General features: G+C 42.3%; 1 protein-coding gene across 4 annotated transcripts in view; it reads right to left on the bottom strand.

Moving 5' to 3' along the window:
• The window catches only part of LOC118891861 (core histone macro-H2A.1), an 80,730-nt gene that overhangs the window by 21,915 nt on the left and 31,195 nt on the right, over nucleotides 1–27,620 (bottom strand). For 2 of the 4 annotated variants that reach the window (XM_036845656.1, XM_036845659.1), the window contains exons 3-5: nucleotides 27,484–27,590; nucleotides 26,849–27,046; nucleotides 5,150–5,257 (exon numbers count right to left, since the gene is read on the bottom strand). In XM_036845656.1, the coding sequence (XP_036701551.1) occupies nucleotides 5,150–5,257; nucleotides 26,849–27,046; nucleotides 27,484–27,590 (413 nt within the window). Of the gene's footprint in view, nucleotides 1–5,149; nucleotides 5,261–26,848; nucleotides 27,047–27,483; nucleotides 27,591–27,620 lie in introns of all 4 variants that reach the window. The other 2 variants (XM_036845655.1, XM_036845657.1) reach the window with 1 other exon arrangement.

Here is a 27,620-nt window from a genome sequence, read left to right on the forward strand (position 1 = left end):
CCACCAGCATGGAGAAGCCCCAGCTAACCAAGTGCAGTTTCACTCTCACCCACATCATGCTCTGCTGGGTACCAGGCTCAGCAGAAGTCCTCAGGGTGAGGGGCTGAGCCACAAAACAGTATTGCTATTAAAAATGTACAATTATAGAGGACTACAAAGCATGTGCTTGGGGGAGGGGGGTGGTCTGTGTTTGTGTGTTTGGGAGAGGAATGGGGAGGGGAGAGGACAAATTGCTTCAGGCACTTTGGAAAGACAGATGGGCAATCATCTTGGCTTGGGCAGGCTGGACCAGGGGGCAGAAGCCAACAGTGATCTGATCATCTGGTCATGAAACAAGAACAGAAGCTCCCCTGGACAGGAGAAGGATGAGCAGAGGCCACGTATACACATGCCTGAAAAGGATCTCACTGTGCAGAGGACACATGCCAGCAGGCCTGGCAGGCCCAAGATAGATGCCCAGTCCTAGGAGGTCTCAGGCCCCCCTAAGCCCACCCAGGGTCAAATCCACCTGGGCCTCTTAGCCAAAGGGGCCCACAGCTGTCTGAAGCACATGGCAGAGCAGGGGTATTTGTGCGCTGGGAAATCAGATTTCTGGGAAACTGTGAAAATTCCCAAGTTTAGTCTGATTTTCTGGGAGGGAGGAGGGTCATTAATGATTTCAGAATGTGAATAAGGTGACTACTTCCTTGTCTTAACATTGGGAAAGATGGAAAACTAAGTTTTAAACCACAGAATGGTGAATTTAAAGTATCTGTGAAGATTGTTGGCCACTGGAGAGAGTGCCAGTTATAGAGCAGAAAGGGGGTCCCACTTGGCTGCAGGGTTGGGGGAAGGGGACTGAGCTAAGTGTCCTTCAAGATCTCTTCCACCACGGGGACCTGATGATGCTCATGTCAGTGGGCTCTGCTGGAGCCAGCCTCCGATGTCTACAGTGCCCAGTCTCCCCTCGAGGGGTCAGGCCCAGTTAACTCTTGTTGTCTACTCCTGACGTGAACTCGTTAGGGTACAAGCTCCTTGAAGGCAGAGTGCAGGCTGCCTCCTGCCCAAGGGCCATCCAATGCCTAAGACAGTGCTCGGGTTTCTGTACGCCCACAAACAGAGCTGGAACTGAATGTCAAACATCCAGACACAACTTTAAGATGACGTGAACAAACCGCTTCCCTGAAAGCAGGGCTAACAGAAAGGCCAGAGCTCAGGAACCGGGCCCTTGGCCTGGCTGGGACCTGAGGCGGCTCAAAGCTAACCTGGCTATCCTGGAAGGGAGGATGGCACCCACCACTGAGAGCAGGTCGGGAGGCAGCCTGCCCATGATAAGGAAGGAGCTGGTGGCTTGGGGCTACCGGATGGACATCTGGGCTGCCTTGACATGACCTCCTTGGCTACAGGAAATAGTACAATCCTTTTTTTTTTTTTTTTAACATATGTGATCAGAAATTCAATTTTAGGAAATAAACGTGATGATTAAAGATTACCTGAGTGACTTGTTAAGCCTAGCCTGTCACTGTCCAGGCTAGCCTGTTCGTATCTCTCATTCCCTCACAAGGGACAAGGAAGAAGACTTCTTCCCCTGTGCCCACCACATAAAATGCAACGCTTTTCCTGTTCCCAGAGTCCACTTTAACTGAGGAGGATGGAGAGGCGAGGTCCTCCACAGGACTGTTTCCGCTTCCTCATGGATCACCATGTGTTCCCTGTGGCCTGCTCCAGGGCCCGTTCCTGCCCTGGCCTCTGGGGTGGAGGGGCTCCTTCCTCTGTGCTATGCTGCCAGCCTGCACGCATCCCCGGCCTGAATTCCCCCAGAGGCCTCAGGCCTGGAGGTGGCATCTGGTGGGTTTCAGGCTAGAATGTGCCACACAAAGACAAGGACCCCTGTGGGCACTGCTGGAGGCCCAGAAACATGGCTTCATCAGCGTCCTAAACTGTCTCAGAAGCCAGTCGTCAGCCATAGGGTGGAAGAGGGTGGTGGGCCTTTCCTCCTCATTCCTGCTTCAAGAGCTCCCTCTCTCTTTACTGTTCCCCAGCCCCCAGGACTAGGGTGTCTGCATCTGAGGAAGAAAACCCACGGTACCTACCCCTGCCTCTAGTGGCCCACAGGGCTGCGGCTGCAATCCTGATAGTTGGGGAGGCACACACGCATGCCCTCCTGACACTGCTTTCCCAACTGCTTCTAATAATACTGGCTCTTCCAAGGAAGCCTACATCACTTACTACCACTGACACAGATTTATAGAAATACACATTGGAAGTACTTTTTTTGGACATAAAGCTTTTTAAATCTCTGAGAAGAAGCTGAGAATCTCCACTGAACCACAAAGCAAACACATTTAGTCAATTCAGATTCACAGCACTGTTTCCCTTTTGAAAATAATTCAACAATGTGTGTGGAATACTGGGTAAAATCAGAGAGCAATGAGGGCGGTTACTCCTGAGACGTCAGTATGTGTAATACATTATCAACAACAATGAGATCCCAGGCTCCTAAGCCCTGGGCCATCTTCTCCTGCAAGTAGCTTAGCAACTGTGCCTTTCAGGGCTATAGCGAGCACAGTATCACCTTTCTGACCTCAGCTTGCTTTGCACTATTCCAGCATTGGTTTCATTGTCACAGGTGGAAAGTAAGACTCATAGAACACAGGGCACCATACAGTCACCATTGTAAAGTACCCTTTCTGAAACACTTCCTAATATCCAAGTCAAAATTAATGTCTGTAATAATGACATTTTAAAACATGCTTTGTGTAAAAATTCCTATGTGTCAGTTTGACCACTCTGGCCCCTTTTGCACTAAATGCCACGACTTTCACTGGACAGACTATTTATAAAGGGCCAGAAAGTCCTGCTTCAAAATAACGCTCTCAACTATGAACACTTACTCCCTCTCATGCTGCAGGGCACAGGGTTCCAGAAAGGGTTGCTAGGACACTAGCTTCTAACAGGGTGCCCAGGCTGACTTGAGATGATGCTTTATTCTGTGACACCACTTTTGGGGAGACACAGTTTACTCTGCTAAAGGGCACCTGCAGGGCTGGATTTGGGGGTAGCTCATCCTGGATGTGTGTGTCCTGGGTCATTAAGCTGGAAGCAAAGGGCAGTCTTGTGGTAGTTTGGGGTTCTGTTCTCACCACTCACACCTGACTGTGTGATACGGGAAAGAAGGCAGGTGTTCTTTCTGGCTCTGCACTCAGCCCCTTCTCTCACAGCTGACCATGTTACACTGGGCTCCAGCTCAACCAGTCCCTTCAGGCTCTCCCTCCGAAAGTCAAGATATCAAAAAGCCACATTAGTTTCGCTGTCAAGCCTCCATCTTCCATTTTCCTCTATTTCCTAAATAATATTAGATAACATGCCTGTAAATGACTATAGAGTATCAGTGCTTCTCTATAGCTTGTTTGGACTCTCCCTCCCCAACCGTGAGTGGAGTATAGTCAGTATTAGCTGGATTTGTACTTTCTGATACTTTCCTGCCTGTGGTGCCTGGTCCTGAGGCCTGAGACCAGGCTGTACCCAAAATGGAGGAGATGGCACTGCTTGGTTGCAGAGGAGCTAGCAATGTGTCTGCAGTCTCTGTTACCTCCCTTCCCTTCCAGGGCTCGTATGCAGCAGACGAGGCCCTGATCCCAAGGCCAAGAAGGGCAAGAAGGGCATCTCCATTTGTACATGGACATTTGTATGGCTGAGTACGGCTATTCTGGAAATCCAGCAAGGGGGTGTGAGGAGTTCTGATTTGACGCTGGCTTTGAGGTAACCAGCAGGAAAGAGCAAGAAGAACACGGGGAAGGGAGAGGCCAGGGTCAGGGCACCCAAGAGCGGGGTACGGGAAGGAGTGAGGGAGAGGGTGGACCCAGGCACTGAACTGTTCTACCTGCTTAACAGGTTTCCAAGTCCTGGCTAATCGTCAGCATTAGGGATCTGAAGCACACTGGAGCTAGTCCTAAATTGCAGAGCCTTTTCGCACTTTAGTTCAAACCAAAGCAATTTGGATGACAGGTCACGTTAACTTTCAATATATTACCCAAAGGACAGGTTAAAGGGTGTGAAAGTAAACCCAGGTGGTTGCCTTCACTGCTGAGCTGAAATTTTATAAATAAAAAATATTTTAAACAAAAACTTTCAAAGCCCCAGACCTTAAGATGACAGAGTGCTGCTTATTTTTTCCTTTGAAAAATGCATACAAAATACAGATAATGGTTATAAAATGTACACTGTAATGGTTATTTGCTGGAACACAGAGTCCACCACAGGAATTGCATCATGAGAGCCTGAGTGCAATTAGTGACAGGAAGAGGGAGGGGGAGAAGGAGCACTTGCAATGACATGAGCAGGAGGACTGTGTCACTGAGATGCAAAAGGAAACTGACAGTGAGGTTTTAAAAATGATGCAGCTTCAGAACCAAGTTGTTCACCACATGCAAACTAAACGCAATTTACATGGAAGCTCAAATCCATGCCTTTAATTTTTTTTAATGTAGGATAAAAAAAAATTCAGAAAAGTAATTCCCGCTCTCTCTCCACCCCCTTTTTTGGTGTTAACAGAGAAATATGAACTCTCATTCTCAGGTCTTAAAAGCCTTTGCATCATTTTTATTTTCAACAAAAGTGAATCATTTGTTACAAAACCATGGCATCCTGGCAAATTTGCATCACTGGGGCGGCTGAAAACATATTGCCCACGGTTAAAACAAACAAACGACTGGCTTGAGGAGTCCTCAGGTGGCACAGTGTGTCTAGCAACAATCCCGCCCCCTGGATCAAGGTTCCACCTTCAGTGCCCACTGGAACACCTGGGCTGCCTGCTAGACCTTTCCCTTTCCAGGACCCAGTTTTGACTTCCAGCTGCTTTTCTGGGCAGGACTACAGGATGACCAGGTCATCCCATATACACAGCTCCTTCCACAGACTAAGCCCAGGGTGTCCCGACCCCCATAGGAGCTGCTGTCCCTCTTCTTTACCACCACCTCCTCTCCCCACCTGCCAGTCTCCCCTCAGCACCCTGTCCAGCCCTCCCTGAGTCCTCTCCTAAAGCCGCCCCAGGCCCCTCTCTCTCCTCCAGCCCATGAGGCCAGGAGTGGTCCTCAGTCAGCCTTCCTGCTGGTGGAGGCACCCATCTGTCCCAGGGCCCGCGAGCAGACCGGGGCCCGCGTTTGCCTACCTTCTGGCCGAGGAAGAGGCTCTTGGTGGAGAGCACAGTGAAGCCATCGGCGGGTGTGCCCTCGGTCGTGCTGTCGGCGCTGGCTGCCTTGCTGACTTCTCCCTGCTTCTTCTTGCACAAACAGAAGAGTCAGTATGAGGCCTGCACAGATGGAGACCACGTGAATCTGGGCTTTTCTAACAGGCAGGTGAATGCCCATAATACTCAAGAGAAAACAGGAAACTAAACCACTACTAGTTCTCAGCATTTTTCAAAGTGGGGGCTGCAGGCTTATTTTGAAGTCCAAGAGTAAAGAGTGTTAAAGTGTATTTTCATCACCTTTATAATCTTAAAAAAATAGCTACCTAAAGGCAAAACTTCACAGTGATAATTTAGAACAGAACCACTTGCATAACTGTAGACCAAGTGAATGTCTCTTAATTCAGGGTCTTCACTTTCTAGATGCCTGTACAGTATTCACGTCTGAGGGGAAAAAACAAACTGCTCTAGATCCTTAGTTCTCAAAGAGCCAAAAATCAGGCCAAGGATCATCACCCTCCAACCCTCTGAGCCCAGGAGGTAAGACTCTCCCACCCTCTTTCATTAAGACCCGCCTTGGAGAAGGATCCATATGCGGGCTGTTGGTGAGCCTCTCTGTCCCCTTGAGATGCCCCACCCCCCTGCAGTGAGCATGGATCTTGGCAGGCTCTTGGGCCTCTTTCCAGCATCATTCAGACTGAAGTATATGTCCTCTGGGGTTTCCAAGAGCCTTGCAAAGGTATGTCATGTAGAGAGGTATGATTACTTTGCAGATCCTCTGCTGCCTAATGTACTTCTTCCTGAAGTGGATCTGCCCTAAGAGTGATCTATGCTTGCAATCAAGGTTTCATGCTGGGTCTCCCTTCACAACCATTTCTCCCACTTCCCAAGAGTGAATATTAGCACCACCCTTCAAGTAGGGATACATGTCTTTCTCAGTCTTTTATTTCTGTCAAGGACGAGGCTTGTATTAGAAATGGATATTTTGGCTCATTTGGGGATTTTTTGCATTCAGATATATTGGTGAGTGAGGAAAGTGGGCACAATAGCAAGTTTTTGTTTAGGTATTTTTTCCTTCCCCCAATTATTATCAAAAAGGACATTACTCCTGAGGATGGTCCAGTGGGAGCAAATCAACAAAGTACGGGGTGAGAAATATTATAAAATATATAAAATATGATAAATGGCCATGGATTCCTGAAGGAAGGATCTGGACAGAAAACTCAGGGCAAGGCCCGTGCCCTATCCAATTTCCCTTTTAATACTCAAATTCATTAACATATTAACATTTTTACTTACACTGAAAAATAAGGTCTAATTTTACTAAGTGCTTTAACAATAAGGACTGCTTTGGCATTTAGGTTATATGGCTAACCTGGAACATTTTCCATTAATTAAATGAGCTAAATTTGATGCTCCAAGGTTTTGATATAAATGGTAAGACAGAAAGCATTTTAACAAGAAACATGGTATTAGCAAAGATATAGTAAAATTATCACTCTTTTGGTTTCCTAACACTTCAAGTGTATCAGATTTGACAGGTATAATCAACAATTACATGGTAAGTCTTAGTAAAGCCTTTTTGATATACTTTCCAGGAAACAAGAAAAGCAAAGACGGGATGACAAATCCTTTCACAAGTCAGATGTTTCTAATTCTGTGCTTTCAACAAAACTGAAGAAATACCAAATTGAGTTAACAGCTGATAGACCATTAAAGAACAGATTGATGGAGTTTAGTTAACAGTCATGTACCAATGCGGGTTTCTTAGTTGTGATGAATGTACTAGGGTTACGGAAGATGTTAACAACAGGGAAACTGGGTGAGGGATATTCAGGAACTCTCTATATGGGCTTTGTAACTTCTGTAAATCTAAAACCGTTCTAAAATAAAACATTTATTAAAACAAATTGATGACAGATTACTATGTGATTGTTGGCATGTAACTCAGAAAGAGTTCAGAGGATTGAGCGATGTTGCTATAACAAAATCCTTTCCAGTCCCATTTAATTACTTTTGTGAATAAGATTTCCCAGGCACTTATACCTATAAATAAAATATAGGATGATGACTCATTTTTACAATGAGCAACATTCATCTAGGGTACTTGAGTTAACTGAAAAAACTATCTCCATGCATCCCATGACATGATACAGTTCCAAAAAAATTTTACTTTCTCCTTAATAGTTAAAATTAAAATGTGTCAAGTATTTATCAGTTTGATCAACTGTGTATTATTAATAAATGTGATAACTATCCAATCCTGTGGAAACCATAACATTTAGTGCTTTTATGATCACAAGAAAAATTTTCAAAATGAATTTAAATTTATGTACATTATTTTTGTTGTGCAAATCACTAACATACTACAAGCAAAAAAAAATGTGTTACATTAGGATAAAAATTTGTGGGGCAAGTGAAAGGAAAATAAGGGCTCAAAGGAGTAAAATTATATAAATTTTCCAACTGTTAAAAAAGAGCCTGTTTGTGTATTTTGTAGTATATCAAATCATCACAGTAAGTAGATTTCATTGGATACATTTAAATGATGAAAGTTTTCTTTTTAAAGTTCAATATGTATTATATATCAAAATTATACCCTTTGTAGTAGATATTTAAATTTATTATGAGAAGTTTAGCTGTCAAATTTTAGATGTATGAGCTATGAAGACTTTCAAAACTGCTTTAGGAAGTATGCAAGCAAAAAAGTTTTAAAGCCACTACTCTACCCAGTGAACACCATTCATACACAAGGTGCTCAGTAAACGCTTGGGAATGAAATGCAGTTGCTAAGTAGATAAATATTTTAGTGCTTCTGCCCAAGGATACTTGGATTTTAAGAGGTCAGAAAGCCCTAAATGATAGAATTTCAGGCATCTGGGAATTGGAGCTGGTTTTACTGGGAGGAGGGGACCTGAAAGGCTCCCTGTGCCCCTGATACAAGTCAGCAGCTGCCTATGCAGCCAGGTTATAAAGCTTAACCTGTGATAATTAATACTGATAATTTTCAGCAATGATTCATTTGCATATGGTCACCTGCATTAAAGCTGTTGCCCCACATTGTAAATTGGTTCAGCCACTATGGAAAAACAGTATAGAGGTTCCTCAAAAAATAGAACTACCATGTGCTCCAGCAATTCCACTTCTGGGAATATATCCAAAGGAAATGAAAACACTATATTGAAGAGATATCTGCACCCCCATGTTCACAGCAGCATTATTTACAATAGCTCAGACATGGAAACAACCTAAGTGCCCATCAACAGATGAATAAAGAAAATGTAATACACACACACACACACACACACACACACACACACACACACACACACAATGGAATATTATTTAGCCATAAAAAAGAAGAAAATCCTGCCAGGAAGCTGAGAGTTCCAAATAAGATGAACGCAAACAAGCCCGTGCCAAGACACATTATAATTAAAGTGGCAAAAGTTAAAGACAAGGAGAGACTCTTTAAAACAGCAAGAGAAAACCTGTTACACACACACACACACAAAAACCCCATAAGACTATCAGCAGATTTTTCAGCAAAAATTTTGCAGGCCAGAATGGAGTGGCATGATTTTTCTAAATGCTAAAAGTAAAAAAAACTTCCCAATAAGAATACTCTACCTGGCAAAACTGTCCTTCAGAAGTGAAGAATACAGAAAGAGTTCTCCAGACAAACAAAAGCTAAAGGAGTTCATTACCACTAAACTGGCCTTAAAAGAAATAATAAAGGGACTTCTTTAAGATCAAAAGAAAGGGCACTAATTAGTAACAGGAAAACATATGAAAGTACAAGCACCTTTGTCACTGATAAAGGTAAATATAAAGGTGGTAGATTAATCACTTATAAAGCTAGTATAAAGGTTAAAAGACAAAAGTACTAAAAATAACTGTAACTACAATAATTAATTAAGGACTATACACAAGATAAAGAGGTGTAAAATGTGATGTCAAAAACAAAACATGGAGAGAAGAGTGAAAATACAGAGCTTTCGAATGCGATCAAACGTGTTATCAATTTTAAATAGACTGTTATAAATATAAGTTGTTATATATAAGCCTCATGATAAACACAAAGCAAAAGCCTATAGTAGATACACAAAAGAGAAACGAATGTAAGTGTACCACTAAAGAAAATCATCAAATCACAAAGGGAGAGAGCAAGAAAAGAAGAAAGGAACAGAGGAACTACTGGATTGGCCAAAAAGTGCCTTTGGTTTTTAAGTAAAAATAAAAGACACATTTTTCATTTTCACCAAAAACTTTATTGAACAACGTATTCAACCTTTTGTTCCACTACCCTCTGCCATTGTTCAGGCAACTTCATAATTCCATCTTACCAAAACTTTTTATCTTTTTTGAGCAAAGAACTGTTCCAGGTGCCTTTTACAGTCTTCCAGGGAACTGAAATTTTTTCCATTAAGAGATTTTTGTAAAGACTGAAATAAATGGAAATCTGAAGGTGCAATGTCTGGTGAATACAGTGGATGAATCAGAACTTCCCAGCCAAGCTGTAACAGTTCTTGCCCAGTCATCAAAGAAACATGCGGTCTTGCGTTATCCTGATGGAAGATTATGAGTTTTCTGATGACTAATTTTGGATGCTTTTCATCAAGTGATACTTTCAGTTGGTCTAATTGGGAGCAGTACTTGCTGAAATTAATCATCTGGTTTTCCAGAAGGCGCTCATAGTAGAGGACTCCCTTCCAATCCCACCATATACACAACACCACCTTCTCTGGATGAAGGCTGACCTCTGGTGGGTTGGTGGTGGTTCATTTCACTTGCCCCATGATCTCTTCTGTTCCACATTATTATACAGTATCCACTTTTCATCAACCATCACAATTTGTTTTAAAAACGGAACGTTTTCATTACGTTTAAGTAGACAATCACATGGGGAAATATGGTCAAGAAGGTTTCTTTTTGCCTACCTTATGTGGAACCCAAACATCAAAGTGATTAACATACCCAAGCTAGTGCAAATGATTTTCAACGCTTGATTTGGATATTTTGAGTATGTCCAGTATCTCCAGCATGGTATAATGTTGATTTTTCTCAATTAATGTCTCGATTTGATTGCTATCAACTTCAACTGGTCTACCCGACCATGGAGCCGCGTCCAGGGAGAAATCTCCAGCACGAAACTTCGCAAACCACTTTTGACACGTTTGATCAGTCACAGCACCTTCTCCATACACTGCACAAATCTTTTTTTGCGTTTCAGTTGCATTTTTACCTTTCTTGAAATAATAAAGCATAATATGCCTAAAATGTTGTTTTTTCTTCCATCTTCAATATTAAAAAGGCTACACAAAAATTCACCAATTTTGATGTCTTTTATAAAATGCATGCTGATATGACAGCTGTCACAATACAATCTAACAAAATTGTTTCAAATGAAGTTAAAGACAACTAAGTGCTACTAGAGCCATCTTATGGAAAAAACCAAGTGAACCTTTTGGCCCACCCAATACAAAACAGCCAAAAAACAATTAACAAAATGGGAATAAGTGCATACCTATCAATAGTTACTTTAAATGTAAATGCACTAAATTCTCCAATCAAAAGACACTGAGTGGCTGAGTGGATAAGTACACAACACCTATCTATATGCTGCCTACGTGAGACACGCTTCAGATGTAGGGATATATACAGACTGAAAGTAAAGGGATGGAAGAACATTTTCCATGCAAATAAAAACCAAAAGAAAGCTGCGGTAGCTATACTTATATCAGACAAAATAGACTTTAAAACAATGACTGCAATGACAATGAATGTCATTACATAATCATAAAGGAGTCAATCCAACAAAAGGATATAATATTTGTAAATATTTATGCACCCAACACAGGAGCAAATAAATATATAAAGCAAATATTAACAGACCTAAAAGAGAAACAGACAGCAACACAATAATAACAGGGGACATTAATATCCCGCTTTCATCCATGGACAGATGTTCCTTACAGAAAATCAATAAGAAAACACTGGCCTTAAACGACATGTTAAACCAGATGGATTTAAAAAATATGCACAGCATATTCCACCCAAATCAACAGAACACACATTCCTCTCAAGTACACATATAACATTTTCCAGGATAGACCACATGATAGGCCATAAAACAAGCGCTAATAAATGTAAGAAATCATGTCAAGTATCTTTTCTGACCACAGTGGTATGAAACTAGAAATCAATTACAAGAAGGAAACTGGAAAAATCACAAATATATGAAGATTAAACAACATGTTACTGAACAACCAATAGGAACGATTACTTATCTTTAGTTTATCTATTAGTTTCATTTACCTTTTCTATTGTCCTTTGAGTCTCTATTTCATTCATTTCTGCTCTGGCCTTTGTTATTTCCTTCCTTCTGCCAACTTTGGGCTTCATTTGTTCTTTTTCTAGTTCCTTCAGGTTAGGTTTTTTTATTTGAGATTTAAAAAAATTTCTGATGTAGGCATTTATTGTTATAAATTTGCCTCTTAGAACTGCTTTTGGTGCATGTCATAAGTTTTGGTAAGTTGTATTTCCATTTTCATTTGTCTGAAGGTTTTTAAAATTTTTTTTCCTCTTTTCCTCTAGCCACAGCAATTAGGCAAGGAAAAGAAAAGGCATCCAAATCAGAAAGAAAGTAAAACTGTCACTATTTGAACATGGCATGATATTATACACAGAAAACTCTAAAAACTCCACCAAAAAAATTGTTAGAATAAATGAATTCAGTAAAGTTGCAGGACACAAAATCATTACACAGATTTCTGTGGTGTTTCCATACACTAATAATGAGCTATCATAAAGAGAAATTAAGAAAACAATTTACGACCACATTAAAAGGAATAAAATACCAAGGATTATATTTAACCAAGGAGGTGGAAGTCCTGCACGGTGAAAACCGTAAGGCACTGATGAAAGAAATTAAACACACAAATAAATGGAAAGATATTCTATGCTCAAGGACTGGAAGAGTTAATACTGTTAAAAGGTCCATACTACCCAAAGCAATCTACAGATCCAATGCAATCCCTAACAAAATTCCAATGGCGAGAGATCCCCAGCCAAGACAGTGGAAGAGAAGGACCTGAGCACACCTCCTCTCACGAAAACACCAAAATCGCAAGTAACTGCTGAACAACCATCGACAAAAAAAACTAGAGCCTACCAAAAAAGATATTTTCAAAGACAAAGAAGAAGCCACCACGAGATGGTAGGAGGGGCGCTTTCATGACATCATCGAATCCCATACCCACCGGGTGGGCTTACCCACAAATTGGAAAATAACTGTCACAGATGTTCTCCCACAGGAGTGAGAGTTCTGAGCCCCACGTCAGGCTCCCAAGTCTGGTGGTCTGGCATCGGGAGGAGGAACCATCAAAGCATTTGGCTTTGAAGGCCAATGGAGCTTAAGTGCAGGGGCTCTACATAACTGGGGGAAACAGAGACTCCGCTCTTAGAGGATACACACAAGGTTTCACATACACTGGAACCCAGCACAGCAGTAACTCCACATGAGCCTCAGTTGGACCTACCTACGAGTCTTGGAGACTCTCCTAAGGAGGTGAGGGTCGGCTGTGACTCATTGGAGGGGCAAGGACACTGGTGCCAGAGGTCCCAGAGAATACTGATTGGCGTGAGCTCTCCCAGAGGTCACCATTTTGGCATCAAGACCTGGCCCTACCCGACAGCCTACAGGCTCTAGTGCTAGTACACCTCAGGCCAACCAGCAGGATAGGAACACAGCCCCACCATCAGCAGACAGGCTGCCTAAAGCTGTACTGAGCTCACAGCCACCTCTAAACACACCCATTGACACAGCCCTGCCCAGCAGAGAAACTCAACCCAGCTCCACCCACCAGAGGGCAGGCACCAGTCCCTCACACCAGGAAGCCTGCACAAGTCCAGGACCAACCTCACCCACCAGAGGGCAGACACCAGAAACAAGAGGAGCTACGGTCCTGCAGCCAGCAGGAGACCACGAAAACAGAAAGTTAGAAAAAATGAGATGGCAGAAAAATATGTTCCAAACAAAGGAACAAGATAAAAACCCACAAGAACTAAGTGAAGTGGAGATTGGCAACCTACCTGAAAAGAATTTAGAAGAATGATAGTAAAGATAAGCCAAGATCTCAGAAAAAGAATGGAGGTACAGATCGAGAAGATACGAGAGACATTTAACAAAGAACTAGAAGATATAAAGAATAAAGAAAGATGAACAATTCAATAACTGGAATGAAAAATACACTAGTAAGAATCAGTAGCAGAGTAATTGAAGCAGAAGAAGAAGTAAGTGAGCTGGAAGACAGAATGGTGGAAAGCACTGTCGCAGTACAAAGAAAAAATAATGTAAAGAAATGAGAACAGTTTAAGAGACCTCTGGGACAACATTAAATGCACCAACATTTGCATTAGAGGGGTCCCAGAAGAAGAAGAGAGAGAAATGGCCTGGGAAAATATTTGAAGAGATTATAGCCAAAGACTTCCCTAAAATGAGAAAGGAAACACTCACTCAAGTCCAGGGAATGCAGAGAGTCCCATACAGGATAAACCCAAGAAGGAACATGCTGAGACACACATTAGTCAAAGTGACAAAAATTAAAGACAAAGAAAAAATATTAAAAGCAACAAGGGAAAAGCAACAAATAACATACAAGGGAATCTCCATAAGGTTATCAGCTGATTTTTCAGCAGAAACTTTGCAGGCCAGAAGGAAGTGGCACAATATATTTAAAGTGATGAAAAGGAAAAGTATATAACCAAGAATACTGTACCCAGCAAGGCTCTTGTTCAGACTCAACAGAGAAATCAAAAGCTTTACAGATAAGCAAGACCTAAGAGAATTCAGCAGCACCAAACCAGCTTTACAACGAATGCTAAAGGAACTTTTCTAGGCATAAGATAAAAGTCCAAACTAGAATCAAGAAAATTATGAATGGGAAAGCTCACCAGTAAAGGCAAACACACAGTAAAGGTAGGAAATCATCCACACACAAGAAGAGAGTACAAATGCAGGATACAAGAAATGCATTTGAAACTGAGAGACCAGCAACTTAAAACAATCTTCTACATATACAGACTGCTATATCAAAACCTCACGGGAACCACCAACCAAGAATCTACAGTAGAGACATACACACACAAGGGAAAGCAATCCAAACACAATACTAAAGATAGTCACCAAATCACACAAGAAGAGAACAAAAGAGGAAAGGAAGAAAAAAACCTACAAAAACAATCCCAAGACAATTAACAAAATGGAAATAAGAACATACATATCGATAACTGCCTTAAATGTAAATGGATTAAATACTCCAAACAAAAGACACAGATTGGCTTAATGGATACAAAAACAAGACCTGTATATATGCTGGCTACAAGAGACCCACTTCAGATCTAGGGACACATACAGACTGAAAGTGAGGGGATGGAAAATGGTATTCCATGCAAATGGAATCAAAAGAAAGCTGGAGTAGCAATACTCATATCAGACAAATTAGACTTCAATTTTTTTTTTTTTGGCCACGCTGCACAGCATGTGGGATCTTAGTTCCCCGACCAGGGATCAAACCCTGTGCCACCCTGCATCAGAAGTGTGGAGTCTTAACCACTGGACAACCAGGGAAGTCCTCAAAATAGATTTTACAAGAATGTTACAAAGAGACAAAGAAGGATACTACATAATAATCAAGGGATCAATTCAAAAAGATATAACAATTGTAAATATATATGCACCAAATATAGGAGCACCTCAATATATAAGGCAAATGCTAACAGCCATAAAAGGAGAAATCGACAGTAACACAATAATATGGTGTTAATATAATAATATTAACACCTGACTTACATCTTTGAACAGATCATCCAGACAGAAAATCAATAAGGAAACACAGGCCTCAAATGACACATTAAACCAGATGGACTTAACTGATATTTATAGAGCATTCCATCCAAAAGCACCAGAATTCACTTTCTTCTCAAGTGCACATGGAACATTCTCCAGTATAGATCACATCTTGGGCCACAAATCAAGCCTTGGTAAATTTAAGAAAACTGAAATCATATTAAGCCTCTTTTCTGACCACAACGCTATGAGATTAGAAATCAACGACAAGGGGAAAAAAACTGTAAAAATCACAAACACGTGGAGGCTAAACAATATGCTACTAAACAACCAATGGATCACTGAAGATATCAAAGAGGAAAACAAAAAATAGCTAGAAACAAATGAAAATGAAAGCATGACAATAAAAAACCTATGGGATGCAGGAAAAGCAGTTCTAAGAGGTCAGTTCATAGCAATAAAATCTTACCTCAGGAAACAAGAAAAATCTCAAACAAACTAACCTTATGTCTAAAGCAACTAGAAAGAGAAGAACAAACAAAACCCAACGTTAGTAGAAGGAAAGAAATCACAAAGATCAGAGCAGAAAAAAATGAAATAGAGACAAAGAAAACAATAGAAAAGATCAATGAAACTAAAAGCTGGTTCTTTGAAAAGATAAACAAAAATGATAAACCTTTAGCCAGACTTATCAAGAAAAAAAGGGAGAGGGCTCAAATCAATAAAATTGGAAATGAAAAAAGAGAAGTTACTATTAACACCGCAGAAATACAAAGGATCATAAGTGACTACTACAAGCAACTATACGCCAAAAAAATGGACAACCTGGAAGAAATGGACAAATTCTTAGAAAGGTACAATCTTCCAAAACTGAACCAGGAAGAAATAGAAAATATGAACAGACCAATCACAACCACTGAAATTGAAACTGTGATTTAAAAACTCCCAACAGGGAATTCCCTGGTGGTCCAGTGGTTAGGATCAGTGCTTTCACTGCGAGGGCCCAGGTTCAATCCCTGGTTGAGGAACTAAGATCCCGCAAGCTGCAATGCAGCCAAAAACAAACAAACAAACAAAACAAAAAAATCCAAAAGAACTCCCAACAAACAAAAGTCCAGGACCAGATGGCTTCACAGGCGAATTCTATCAAACATTCAGAGAAGAGCTATCACCTATCCTTCTCAAACTCTTCCAAAAAATTATAGAGGAAGGAACACTCCCAAACTCATTCTATGAGGCCACCATCACTCAGATACTAAAAGCAGACAAAGATACCGCAAAAAAAGAAAATTACAGGCCAATATCACTGACGAATAGACAAAAATCCTCAACAAAATACTAGCAAACCGAATCCAACAGTACATTAAAAGGACTTTACACCACAATCAAGTGGGATTTATCCCGGAGATGAAAGGATTTTTCAATATCTGTATATCAATCAGTGTGATACACCACATTAACAAATTGAAGAATAAAAACCATATGATCATCTCGATGGATGCAGAGAAAGTTTTTCACAAAATTCAACACCCCTTTATGATAAAAACTCTCCAGAAAGTGAGCATAGAGGGAACATACCTCAACATAATAAAGGCTGTACATTGATATGTCAAACCCACAGCTAACATCAGAGTCAATGGTGAAAAGCTGAAAACATTTTTTCTAAGATCAGGAACAAGACAAGGATGTCCACTCTCGCCACTTTTCTTCAACATAGTTTTGGAAGTCCTAGCCATGGCAATCAGAGAAGAAAAAGAAATAAAAGGAATCCAAATTGGAATAGAAGAAGTAAAACTGTCACTGTTTGCAGATGACATGATACTATACATAGAAAATCCTAAAGATGCTACCAGAAAACTACTAGAGCTCATCAATGAATTCGGTCAAGTTGCAGGATACAAAATTAATACAAAGAAATCTGTTGCATTCCTATACACTAACAACTAAAGATCATAAAGAGAAAATAAAGAAACAATCCCACTTACCATCGCATCAAAAAGAATAAAATACCTAGGAATAAACCTATTCAAGGAGGCAAAAGACCTGTACTCTGAAAACTATAAGACGCTGATGAAAAGAATCGAAGATGACACAAACAGATGGAAAGATATAACATGTTCTTGGATTGGAAGAATCAAAATGACTGTACTACCCAAGGCAATCTACAGATTAAGTGCAATCCCTATCAAATTACCAATGGCCATTTTTTTGCAGATCTAGAACAAAAAAATCTTAAAATTTGTATGGAAACACCAAAGACCCCAAATAGCCAAAGCAATCTTGAGAAAGGAAAACGGAGCTGGAGGAATCAGGCTCCCTTACTTCACACTATACTACAAAGCTACAGTCATCAAAACAGTATGGTACTGGCACAAAAACAGAAAGAGAGATCAATGGAACAGGACAGAAAGCCCAGAAATAAACCCACGCACCTATGGTCAAGTAATCTATGACAAAGGAGGCAAGAATATACAATGGAGAAAAGACAATCTCTTCAATAACTGGTTCTGGGAAAACTGGACAGCTACAGCTAAGAGAATGAAATTAGAACATTCTCTAACAGCATACACAAAAATAAACTCAAAATGGATCAAAGACCTAAATGTAAAGCCGACAGTATAAAACTCTTAGAGGAAAACATAGGCAGAACACTCTTTGGCATAAATCGCAGCAATATCTGTTTTGATCCATCTCCTAGAGTAATGAAAACAAAAACAAACAAATGGGACCTAATTAAACTTAAAAGCTTCTGCACAGCAAAGGAAACCATAAACAAAACGAAAAGACAACACACAGAATGGGAGAAAATATTTGCAAACAATGCAACAGACAAGGGATTAATCTCCAAAATACACAAACAGCTCATGCAGCCCAACAGCAAAAAAATACACGCAACCCAATCAAAAAATGGGCAGAAGATCTAAACAGACATTTCTCCAAAGAAGACATACAGATGGCCAAAAGGCACATGGAAAGATTCTCTAATGATTAGAGAAATTCAAGTTGAAACTACAATGACGTATCACCTCACACCAGTCAGAATGGCCATTATCAAAAAGTCTACAAACAATAAATGCTGGAGAGGGTGTGAAGAAAAGGGAACCCTCCTACACTGTTGGTAGGAATGTAAATTGGTACAGCCACTATGGAGAACAATACAGAGGTTCCTCAAAAAACTAAAAATAGAGCTATCATATGATCCAGCAATCCCACTCCTGGGCATATATTCCGAGAAAACCATCCTTTGAAAGGATACATGTACCCCAATGTTCACTGCAGCACTATTTACAACAGCCAAGACATGGAAGCAACCTAAATGTCCATCAACAGAAGAATGGATAAAGAAGATGTGGTACATATATACAATGGAATATTACTCAGCCATAAAAAAGAATGAAGTAATGCCATTTGCAGCAACACAGATGGACCTAGAGATTATCATACTAAGTGAAGTAAGTCAGACAGAGAAAGACAAATATCATATGCTATCACTTGTATATGGAATCTTAAAAGTTAATACAATGAAATTATTTTCAAAACAGAAATAGACTCACAGACTTAGAAAACAAACTTATGGTTACCAAAGGGGAAGGGGGGAGGGGAAGGATAAATTAGGAGTTTGGGATTAACATACACTCTACTATATATAAAACAGATAATCAACAAGGGCCTACTGTATAGCACAGAGTACTCTACTCAATACTCTGCAATAACCTATATGTGAAAAGAATCTGAAAAAGAACAGACATATGTATATGTATAACTAAATCACTTTGCTGTACACCTGAAACTAACACAACATTGTAAACCAAATACACTCCAATATAAAATAAAATTTAAAAAATAAAATGTGCTCTTAATAAAAAAAGTATATATATGTATTACTGAATCACCTTACTGTACAGCACAAATTAACACAACATTGTAAATCAACTATACTTCAATTTAAAAAAATAGTAAAATGTGAAAAAAAATTCCAATGGCATTTTTCACAGAAATAGAATAAACAATCTTAAAATTTGTATGGAACCACAAAAGACCCCCACATACCCAAAGCAATCTTGAGAAAGAAGAACAAATCTGAAGGCATCATGCTCCCTCATTTCAAACTACATAACAAAGCTGTAGTCATGAAAACAGTATGGTACTGGCATAAAAACAGACACAAAGATCAATGGAACAGAACAGCAAGCCCAGAAATAAACCCAGGCATATATGGTCACTTAATTTACAACAAAGGAGGCAAGAATATACAATGGAGAAAGGACAGTGTCTTCAATAAATAGTGTTGGGAAAACTGGACAGCCAATGTAAACGAATAAAACTGCAACACTATCTTACACTATACAGAAAAATTAACTCAAAATGGATTAAAAACTTGAACATAAGAGCTGAAACCATAAAACTCCTAGAGGAAAACGGACAGTAAGCTCTTTGATATTAGTATTGGCAATGACTTCGGATTTGACACCAAAAGAAAAGGCAACAAAAGCAAAAATAAACAAGTAGGACTATATCAAACTAAAAGGTTTCTGCACAACAAAGGAAACAATCAACGAAGTGAAAAGGCAACCTATGGAATGGCAGAAAATATTTTTGAATCATTTATCTGACAAGGGGTTAATATCCAAAATATATACAAACTCAGACAACTCAAGAGCAAAAAACTCAAGACCATTTTTCGAAAGAAGACATACAAATGGCCAACTGGTACATGAAAAGGTGTTCAACATCGCTAATCATCAGGGAAATGCAAATCAAAACTACAATGATACAGCACCTCACACCTGTTAGAATGGCTATTATCAAAATGACAGGAAACAACAAGTGTTGGCAAGGATGTAGAGAAAAGAGAACCCTGGTACACTGTTGGTGGGAACGTAAACTGGAGCAGCTACTATGGAAAACACTATGGAGGCTCCTCAAAAAATTAAAAACAGAACTCCCACATAATTCAGCAATTCCACTTCTGGGTATTCATCCAAAGGAAACAAAAACACTCACTCAAAAGGATATATGCACCCCATGTTCATTGCAGCATTATTTATAATAGCCAAGATATGGAAATATGGAAAAAAACCTAAGTGTCCATCAATGGATGAACGGATAAAGAAAATATAATACACGTACACACACACACACACACACACACACACTTATATAAAAACAAAATGGAACATTCATCAGCCATAAAAGTGAAGGAAACTCTGCCATTTGCGACAAAATGGATGGACCTTGAGAGCACTATGCTAAGTGAAATAAGTCAGATAGAGAAATTAAAATACCATATACCACATAATCCCTCTTATATGTGGAATCTTAAAAAACAATAACAAAAAAAAACCAAACTCACAGAAAAAGAGATCAGATTTGTGGTTACCAGAGGCAGAGGGTTGGGGGATGAGGGATGATTGGAGGAAAGTGGTCAAAAGGTACAAACTTGCAGTTATCAGATAAATAAGTACTGGGAATGTAATGTACAACACGATGACTATAGTTAACACTGCTGTATGATACGTAGGAAAGTTGTTGAGAGTAGGTCCTAAGAGTTTTCATCACAAGGAAAAAACCATTTTTTTCTGTATATGAGATGATGGATATTAACTACCCTTATTGTGGTAATCATTTCATGATATATGTAAGTCAAATCATGCTGTACACCTTAAACGTATACAGTGCTTTATGTCAATTATAATTCAATACACCGAGAAGAAGAATGCTGTAGAGGGTAAGAGGTGGAAATTATAAACAGAATATATATCATGAATGCACAAACAAATTTAATGAGAGGCCAGAATGTGGTATTTAAAAAAATTATTTTAAGCTGTTGCCCCACTCACGCTGCAGTGGGTGGCTTTGCAGCCCTCTACCATCAGACCAGAGGGGATTCTACCTAGAGACGTGGTCCATAGTCACAGGGCACACAAGTAACACTATATCTGAACTCTGAAGTCCTGCATTTGAGCCCTGGTCTACTAGCTGCATAGCCTTAGGTAAACGGCTCACCTTCCCTAAGACTTAGCTTTCTCATCAGGAAAGTGAGATAAGGCAGGAGAACTGACTAAACGAGTGACCAAGGCAGAGAAGGCAGCAAACCCTGTGCAAGACCAGCTGTTCCTTCCCAGTTCTCACAGTCTGTCCACCTGGCAACCAACACCTGCCTCTTCCCTGCAAGGTGTGCACCCCGTGACATGGTGCTTCAGGTCTACACAGTTGCCTTGGGAGATATCACTATATTCCAATCATAACAAGTGTGCCCTAAGTTTTCCTAAGGTCTGTAGTCTGCGATTATGTCCCTTCCTCACTTCTTGGTATTAAAATGCCCTTTCTTATATGAAATGGTGAGAGTAGATGGTAGATTATTTTCACAACCTGGCCCAGGGAGGACAAAAGCTAGCAAGCAATACTTTGTCAATCTCCAAAATGATTGACATTTTATGGATGGCTAGTGGGAAGCTGCTGCATAGCACAGGGAGATCAACTCTGTGGTTTGTGATGACCTAGAGGGGTGGGGTAGGGAGGGTGGGAGGGAGGCTCAAGAGGGAGGGGATATGGGGATATATGTATACTTACAGCTGATTCACTTTGTTGTACCGCAGAAGCTAACACAATATTGGAAAGCAATTATACTCCAATAAAGATTTTTAAAAAATGATTGTCAGCCGCATAGCACAGGGAGATCAGCTCGGTACTTTGTGACCACCTAGAGGGGTGGGATAGGGAGGGTGGGAGGGAGACGCAAGAGGGAGGAGATATGGGGATATATGTATAGCTGATTCACTTTGTTATAAAGCAGAAACTAATACACCATTGTAAAGCAACTTTACTCCAATAAAGATGTTAAAAAAAAAAAAGATTGACATTTTAGAGATTCATATTGTTGTACAAATCCAAAAACTCCATGTATTGTGCATACACCCAGTTTTGTTTTGAGCAGCAGAAAACCTGTAAGGTCAGAGTCAGTGGGAGACGTATTTAAGAATCTGTAGAACTGAGTGTTCAAAAAGACTTGTGTGAAATTATCAACCCAAGATTACCTACGCCTAGTCTCATTTGCTCTGCTGTTTGAATCTCTGGAAATTTCATTAAAAAGTCAGCAAAATTTTGCAAGGATGGCAGCTTCTCAAAAGAACCAATCCCTTTTTTTGGCATCCCTTACCAGAACATTAATCACTCATTTGCAGTTTAAATATTTCTCAAAAAGAAAGAGGCGCTCTCCCATAATCATCTTGGGCTTTTTGCCAGGCAGTGAGGAGCAAGTCTATCTTCTTGATCAGGAAGAGTGATTCACATATGGGGGTGGAGTTCAATTGGGGTGGTAGAGCGGGTTTACGTTTGAAAAATCCTAGGTAAAATGACTATTTATCAAAACTTGGCAAAAACTGTCGTCTTGGAGATACCTTAAAGATTATCCTATGAATCTTGGTGAGCATTCTGACAGCGGTCTTAACCTTGAAGATTTAGGCATAAATGGTTTCCTTTGAATCTTCAGTATTTTATGCATTTTAAAACCTTATTTTGGACTTCCTGGTGGCGCAGTGGTTAAGAATCCGCCCGCCAATGCAATGGACATGGGTTCGAGCCCTGGTCCGGGAAGATCCCACACGCTGTGGAGCAACTAAGCCCGTGCACCACAGCTACTGAGCCTGCACTCTAGAGCCCGCAAGCCACAACTACTGAGCCCACGTGCCACAATTACTGAAGCCCAAGTGCCCTAGAGCCCGCGCGCCACAACTACCGAAGCCCAAGTGCCCTAGAGCCTGTGCTCCGCAACGAGAAGCCACCGCAATGAGAAGCCCGCACACCGCAACAAAGAGAAGCCCCCGCTCGCAACAACTAGAGAAAGCCCACGCGCAGCAACGAAGACCCAATGCAGCCAAAAAGATGAATAAAATTTAAACAAAACAAAAAAAAATCATTTGGGGCCAGCCAAATCTCTCTTAAAAAAGTAAAATTAAAAAAATAAATAAAACCTTATCTTGAGAAGGGTCCCCAGGCTTCTCTGAAACGTTGGGGACCCCACATGAAGGCCTGTCTCATTCTCTCTGGGAAGAGCCAGGCATGCTCCCCCCTGTGCCAGGAGCTCTCTCCTCTCAATCACTTAAATGCCTTGAGTGTTACCTTACCAGAGAAGCCTCCCCTGAGCACCTATGTAAGATAACACTGCCATGCCATCGCTCCACTTTATTGTGGTCGGAGCACCACTTGCCCCACCTCCCCCTGGGGCAGTGACTCTACCTCCCTCACTAGACCAGAGCTCCCTGAGCACCAAGGTGCTGTACCCTCACTACCAAGAAGGGGAACAGCACACGCAGATGTGATACATATGGATCGAATGGATGCATCTTCTTTCAACAACTCTGTGTCAAATGTGTAAGTCCGTCCACTCTTGAAATTTCTTAATGGGATAATATGCTGTATATGGGAGTAACAGCCATCAGAGTTAAAAAAAATACACTGTCTGCTTCAGTAAGTCCACCCTGAGGACTTTCTCCTACAGATACACTTGCACTTACGCAGAGAGACCCACACACAGTGATGGTCACTGCGGCACTGTGTGTCAGAATGGACACGAGGAACAATCCATAGGGAACTGGGTACGCTGCTCCTGCCTACAGTATCAGTAACTGGAGCCATACCATGAGAGACTAAAGCAGCTCCACACGCCAAGATGAGTAAGAACTGCCAAGGGAGTAACAGCAGCAGCTGACATGTGTGCCAGACGCTGCTGTAAGCATTTCACAGGAATTAATTCTCTTTTAAGCCTCCCAACCACCCTGTGTTATACCTCCATTTTACAGATGAGGAAATTGAGATACCAGAGAAATGAAGCAACTTCCCCAAGTCACACAGCCAGCAACTGGCAGAACTGGAATGTAAAGCCAGGTGAGCTGGCACCAGTAACCACTGACACCACCACACTGCCAAAACAGTGGGGAACACGATACACACACACACACACACACACACACACACACACACACACACACACACACATATTTTAAAGGCCAGTAGGATGGGGAAGACTTTATGTATCTGTATGCTTTTATGTGCTTAGACTTTCTGAAAGGGTACATGAAAACTCATTCCAGAGACTGCTCTGGGGAGAACTGGAGGACTGTGAGTGAGATTTTATTACCACACACTCTTTGTACCATCCAAACTCTCACACATATTACCTACACAAAGACATTATGCAAACGTTCACTCGAGTCAGTAAATTGTAGGGCTGGAATGGACCCCATCACTTCACGGCAGGGGGTAAACTGAGGCACAGACTTGCCTGAGGCCACCCAAGTAGAAGGAGGAACCCCAAGGCACTGCCAGGGCCCCGGATGCCCAGCCCCTGGTGGGTTCTGTCGCCTTCTCTAACAGTTTCCACTATGGCTGACTCAGCTGTCACAACTGGAGACTTTCAAAACCTTCCAATTACATAGAATTGGGGGAAAAATTATGATTTGGAATTCAAGTGTTGACACTTGAAAAATACCAACTCCCTTTCACTACAAGTGCTTTAGCATGTTACTAAGGCTTTGTCTGCATGTCTCTGGAAAGGTTATTTTCAGAACATTCCACTTAAACCTGGAGATGCAGGGTTCTCTGCTGTTTCTGGGAGCTGACACCACAATTTACATTAAACAAATGTTTTGAAAATTAGCTGTTCACGGTTCCAATTTCAGCTTCCCCCAGGGTTTAATGTTAGCCAAATACTGGTACAGTAAGCAGACAATGTGTTTTATTGTGGAGAAGAAAAACAGACCACCATAACAGACTTCCTGCTTTTGTAATCAAGGGAAAAGTTGAGTGTTTGAGTGATTATTGGCATATGGTTATTAGAAACACTGAGTTCCAAATATAGCTACTAGAAGCTAAAGACACACACACACACACACACACACACACACACACACACACCCCCTCTATATTTCAAGTCCAAAAAGAAAGAAAAAAGCATTCATAGTGTTTGGTAAGATGGGAAGTTCGGAAAGTTATGGGGCAAAAACTATGACAGAAGACTGGGGGTGACAGGGAGCGAGGTTCAACCCAGGATTGCCAGAGACACTCGGGTTGGAGAGGTGCCGCAGTTCTGCCTCTGCTGGTCCCCTGCTGGCCCCCTGCTCTGTGGGCAGCCAGCTCCCTGAGGCCCATAATCAAGAGATGATGAATTTGGCATCTTCGTCTTCTTTTTTGACATTTAAAGGGGGATGCACAGGCACTTTCCCCTGCCTTCCCTGTCCTGCACCTCCCCACAAATGCAAATGTTGTAAGGGAAAAAAGAAACAGTTCAATCTGCTAATTTTATAGTTAGCAGGAATGAGTAACAGCACTCTGTGAAATCCCCCGCCTGCCCTGAGCCTCCTCCAGGGCTTGTGAGCAAGGTGGAGTGCAGTGTCTGGAAATAACTTACAGGACACTCTTCAGTATCGGGTTTCTCTCTCAAAGAGCTGGGAGTGATTCTGAGCCTGGTGGGGTAGGGTGGGGTGGGGGGTGTCTGTTGGCAAGAGGAATTTAGATTTTGTTGTTTTCAGGGAAGTGTTTGTCCACACCCAGAAGGATGTACAAAAAATACAGCCTCTTACACCTCACCTAAAGAGAGTCCACAAACACAAACAGTGTGGGTGGGAGGTGAGAGGTCACAGAAGGTGCCCCCCATGTGGTGAAGGCCTGCCTGATGTCTGGATGAGCTCAGAGGAGGGGACATGCTGGGAGGGCGGGCTGGCATGTGGCTCCGGGTCACTGCTCCTGGACCTGTTCTGGGAAGGTGTCCTCACCAGCTCACTCTGGTGAGGGCTTTGGGCTCTAGTAAGAATGTCCTGACACTGACACCGCATTAGGCCTTGCAGGGCGTTTCCAAGGGGATATTACTGGGGGTCTTACAAAATAGGGAAGCCACCTTCTGCCAGAGATAATTTCCTCTTAGTCTGGCTAGAGGCCAGAAGGATGACTCCTGACGGGTCACCCCAGGGCAGGGCAGGGCAGGGTGGAGCAGCCTTAAGATTCCATTTTATTAAACACAGAGCTGCGCTGTGCCTAGTTTGCTGGCCCTGGAGTCTGTGACAACAGCTGAGAGGCAGGGCCCAGCGAGGAAGAAACAGAAACCATGTGTCCCAGTTACCCTGGAGTCTCCAACAGGTGAATGCAACCAGCCACAGGTGTGGACCTCCCAAGGGTGGACTAGGAAGATCCTGGCTTGGGATTAGTTGGCCTGCCCCATCCCAGAAGACATTAGGTCACGCTCACGAGAAGGTTTCGCTCCCCACAGGAAGATCAGCACCTACGACCTAGTCTCAATCCAAGCTGGGTCTGGCAGGAAGCGCCCAAATAACGCATCTATTTTCCTCCTTAACAAGGTGGTCATTTCAAAGAGCTAACCGTCTGAACCATCCCTGCTGGAACAGGCTCGGAGGAGGACATGCAGCCATGGCAACACAATGACAGTTCTGGGCACGTCAAGGGCAAGCGGGCAGCTGGCACCTCTGGGCAGGACTCGATTGCTGTCGCTCGCACAGGGAAGCTCCTGTACACACATGTCCCACCCCACGGGCGTGGGCATCTCCTGGAAGGGTGGGCACCAGGTCCTTCCAGCCTGGGGCTATCTGCCCCAGCACCTCCCCACATCCCCCTTGCCTACAGAAATCTAGTCCCCCACTTGCGTCCAGACTCTGGCCACTTGAGCTGGACTAGCCCTCTGGCACCAGCTCCATTTGTTCCATAGGCCCCCACCCGAGAGGGGAATGAGCCCTCAGTAGGAAGGGGAGCCCGCATGACCCCGCCTGCCGGCACCCGCCCGGCCTCACACTCCACACGTCCCTGCCAAATCACCTACGCACCTTGGATTTCCGGGCCCCTTTCTTGCCCCCTGCTTTCTTAGACACGGGCTTCTTCTGGGACGGAGACTTGGCCTTTTTGGCTGGGGGTGGTGTGATGATGGCTTCCAACTTCCCTTTGGATCCTCGTTTCTTCGCTAGCAACTCCGGATGGATGTTTGGTAACACTCCCCCGCTGGCGATGGTGACTCCTTTTAGCAGCTTGCAGGAAAACCAAAATAGTGGATGGTGAGCCAGACCAGCATGTCCGTGACCTTCAAGAACTCAGCCCTGCCCCCCCATGCTCTTGCTTTTGGTTGGTAGAGCTCCCTCCTCCATGGCATCTACAAGGAGGCTGGCAGGACCCTGGCTCACTACACGGGGAGCAAGTCTTCAGAGTCCCTCACTCGGGTGGAGTTTCCGAACCATCTTTCTTCCAAGGAGAGCCAAATACCTTGTTTCATTCCCCTCCCCCAAACCAATAAAGTCTTGGGGAAAAACTGCCATGGGGGGGATGGGGAAGCTGCTGACAGTCCAAAATGCAGTCCACACCCTTGACAGCCAGCCAAACAGCACCCTCCCTCTGGACAGACAACTCTCGGGCAGCAAGACTGCCTGCTGGAGTGTCTGGGTGGGGGAGGGAGAGGAGAGCCCCATACCTGATTCAGCTCTTCATCGTTGGCCACGGCCAGCAGGATATGCCGGGGCGTGACCCGGCCCTTCTTGTTGTCTCTTGCTGCATTGCCAGCCAGCTCCAGAATCTCCGCTGTGGGGAGCAGAGGGGAAGGGCATGTGG

This window comes from Balaenoptera musculus, chromosome 3, assembly GCF_009873245.2.
Source record: "Balaenoptera musculus isolate JJ_BM4_2016_0621 chromosome 3, mBalMus1.pri.v3, whole genome shotgun sequence".
In the NCBI taxonomy this organism is placed as follows: Eukaryota; Metazoa; Chordata; class Mammalia; order Artiodactyla; family Balaenopteridae; genus Balaenoptera; species Balaenoptera musculus.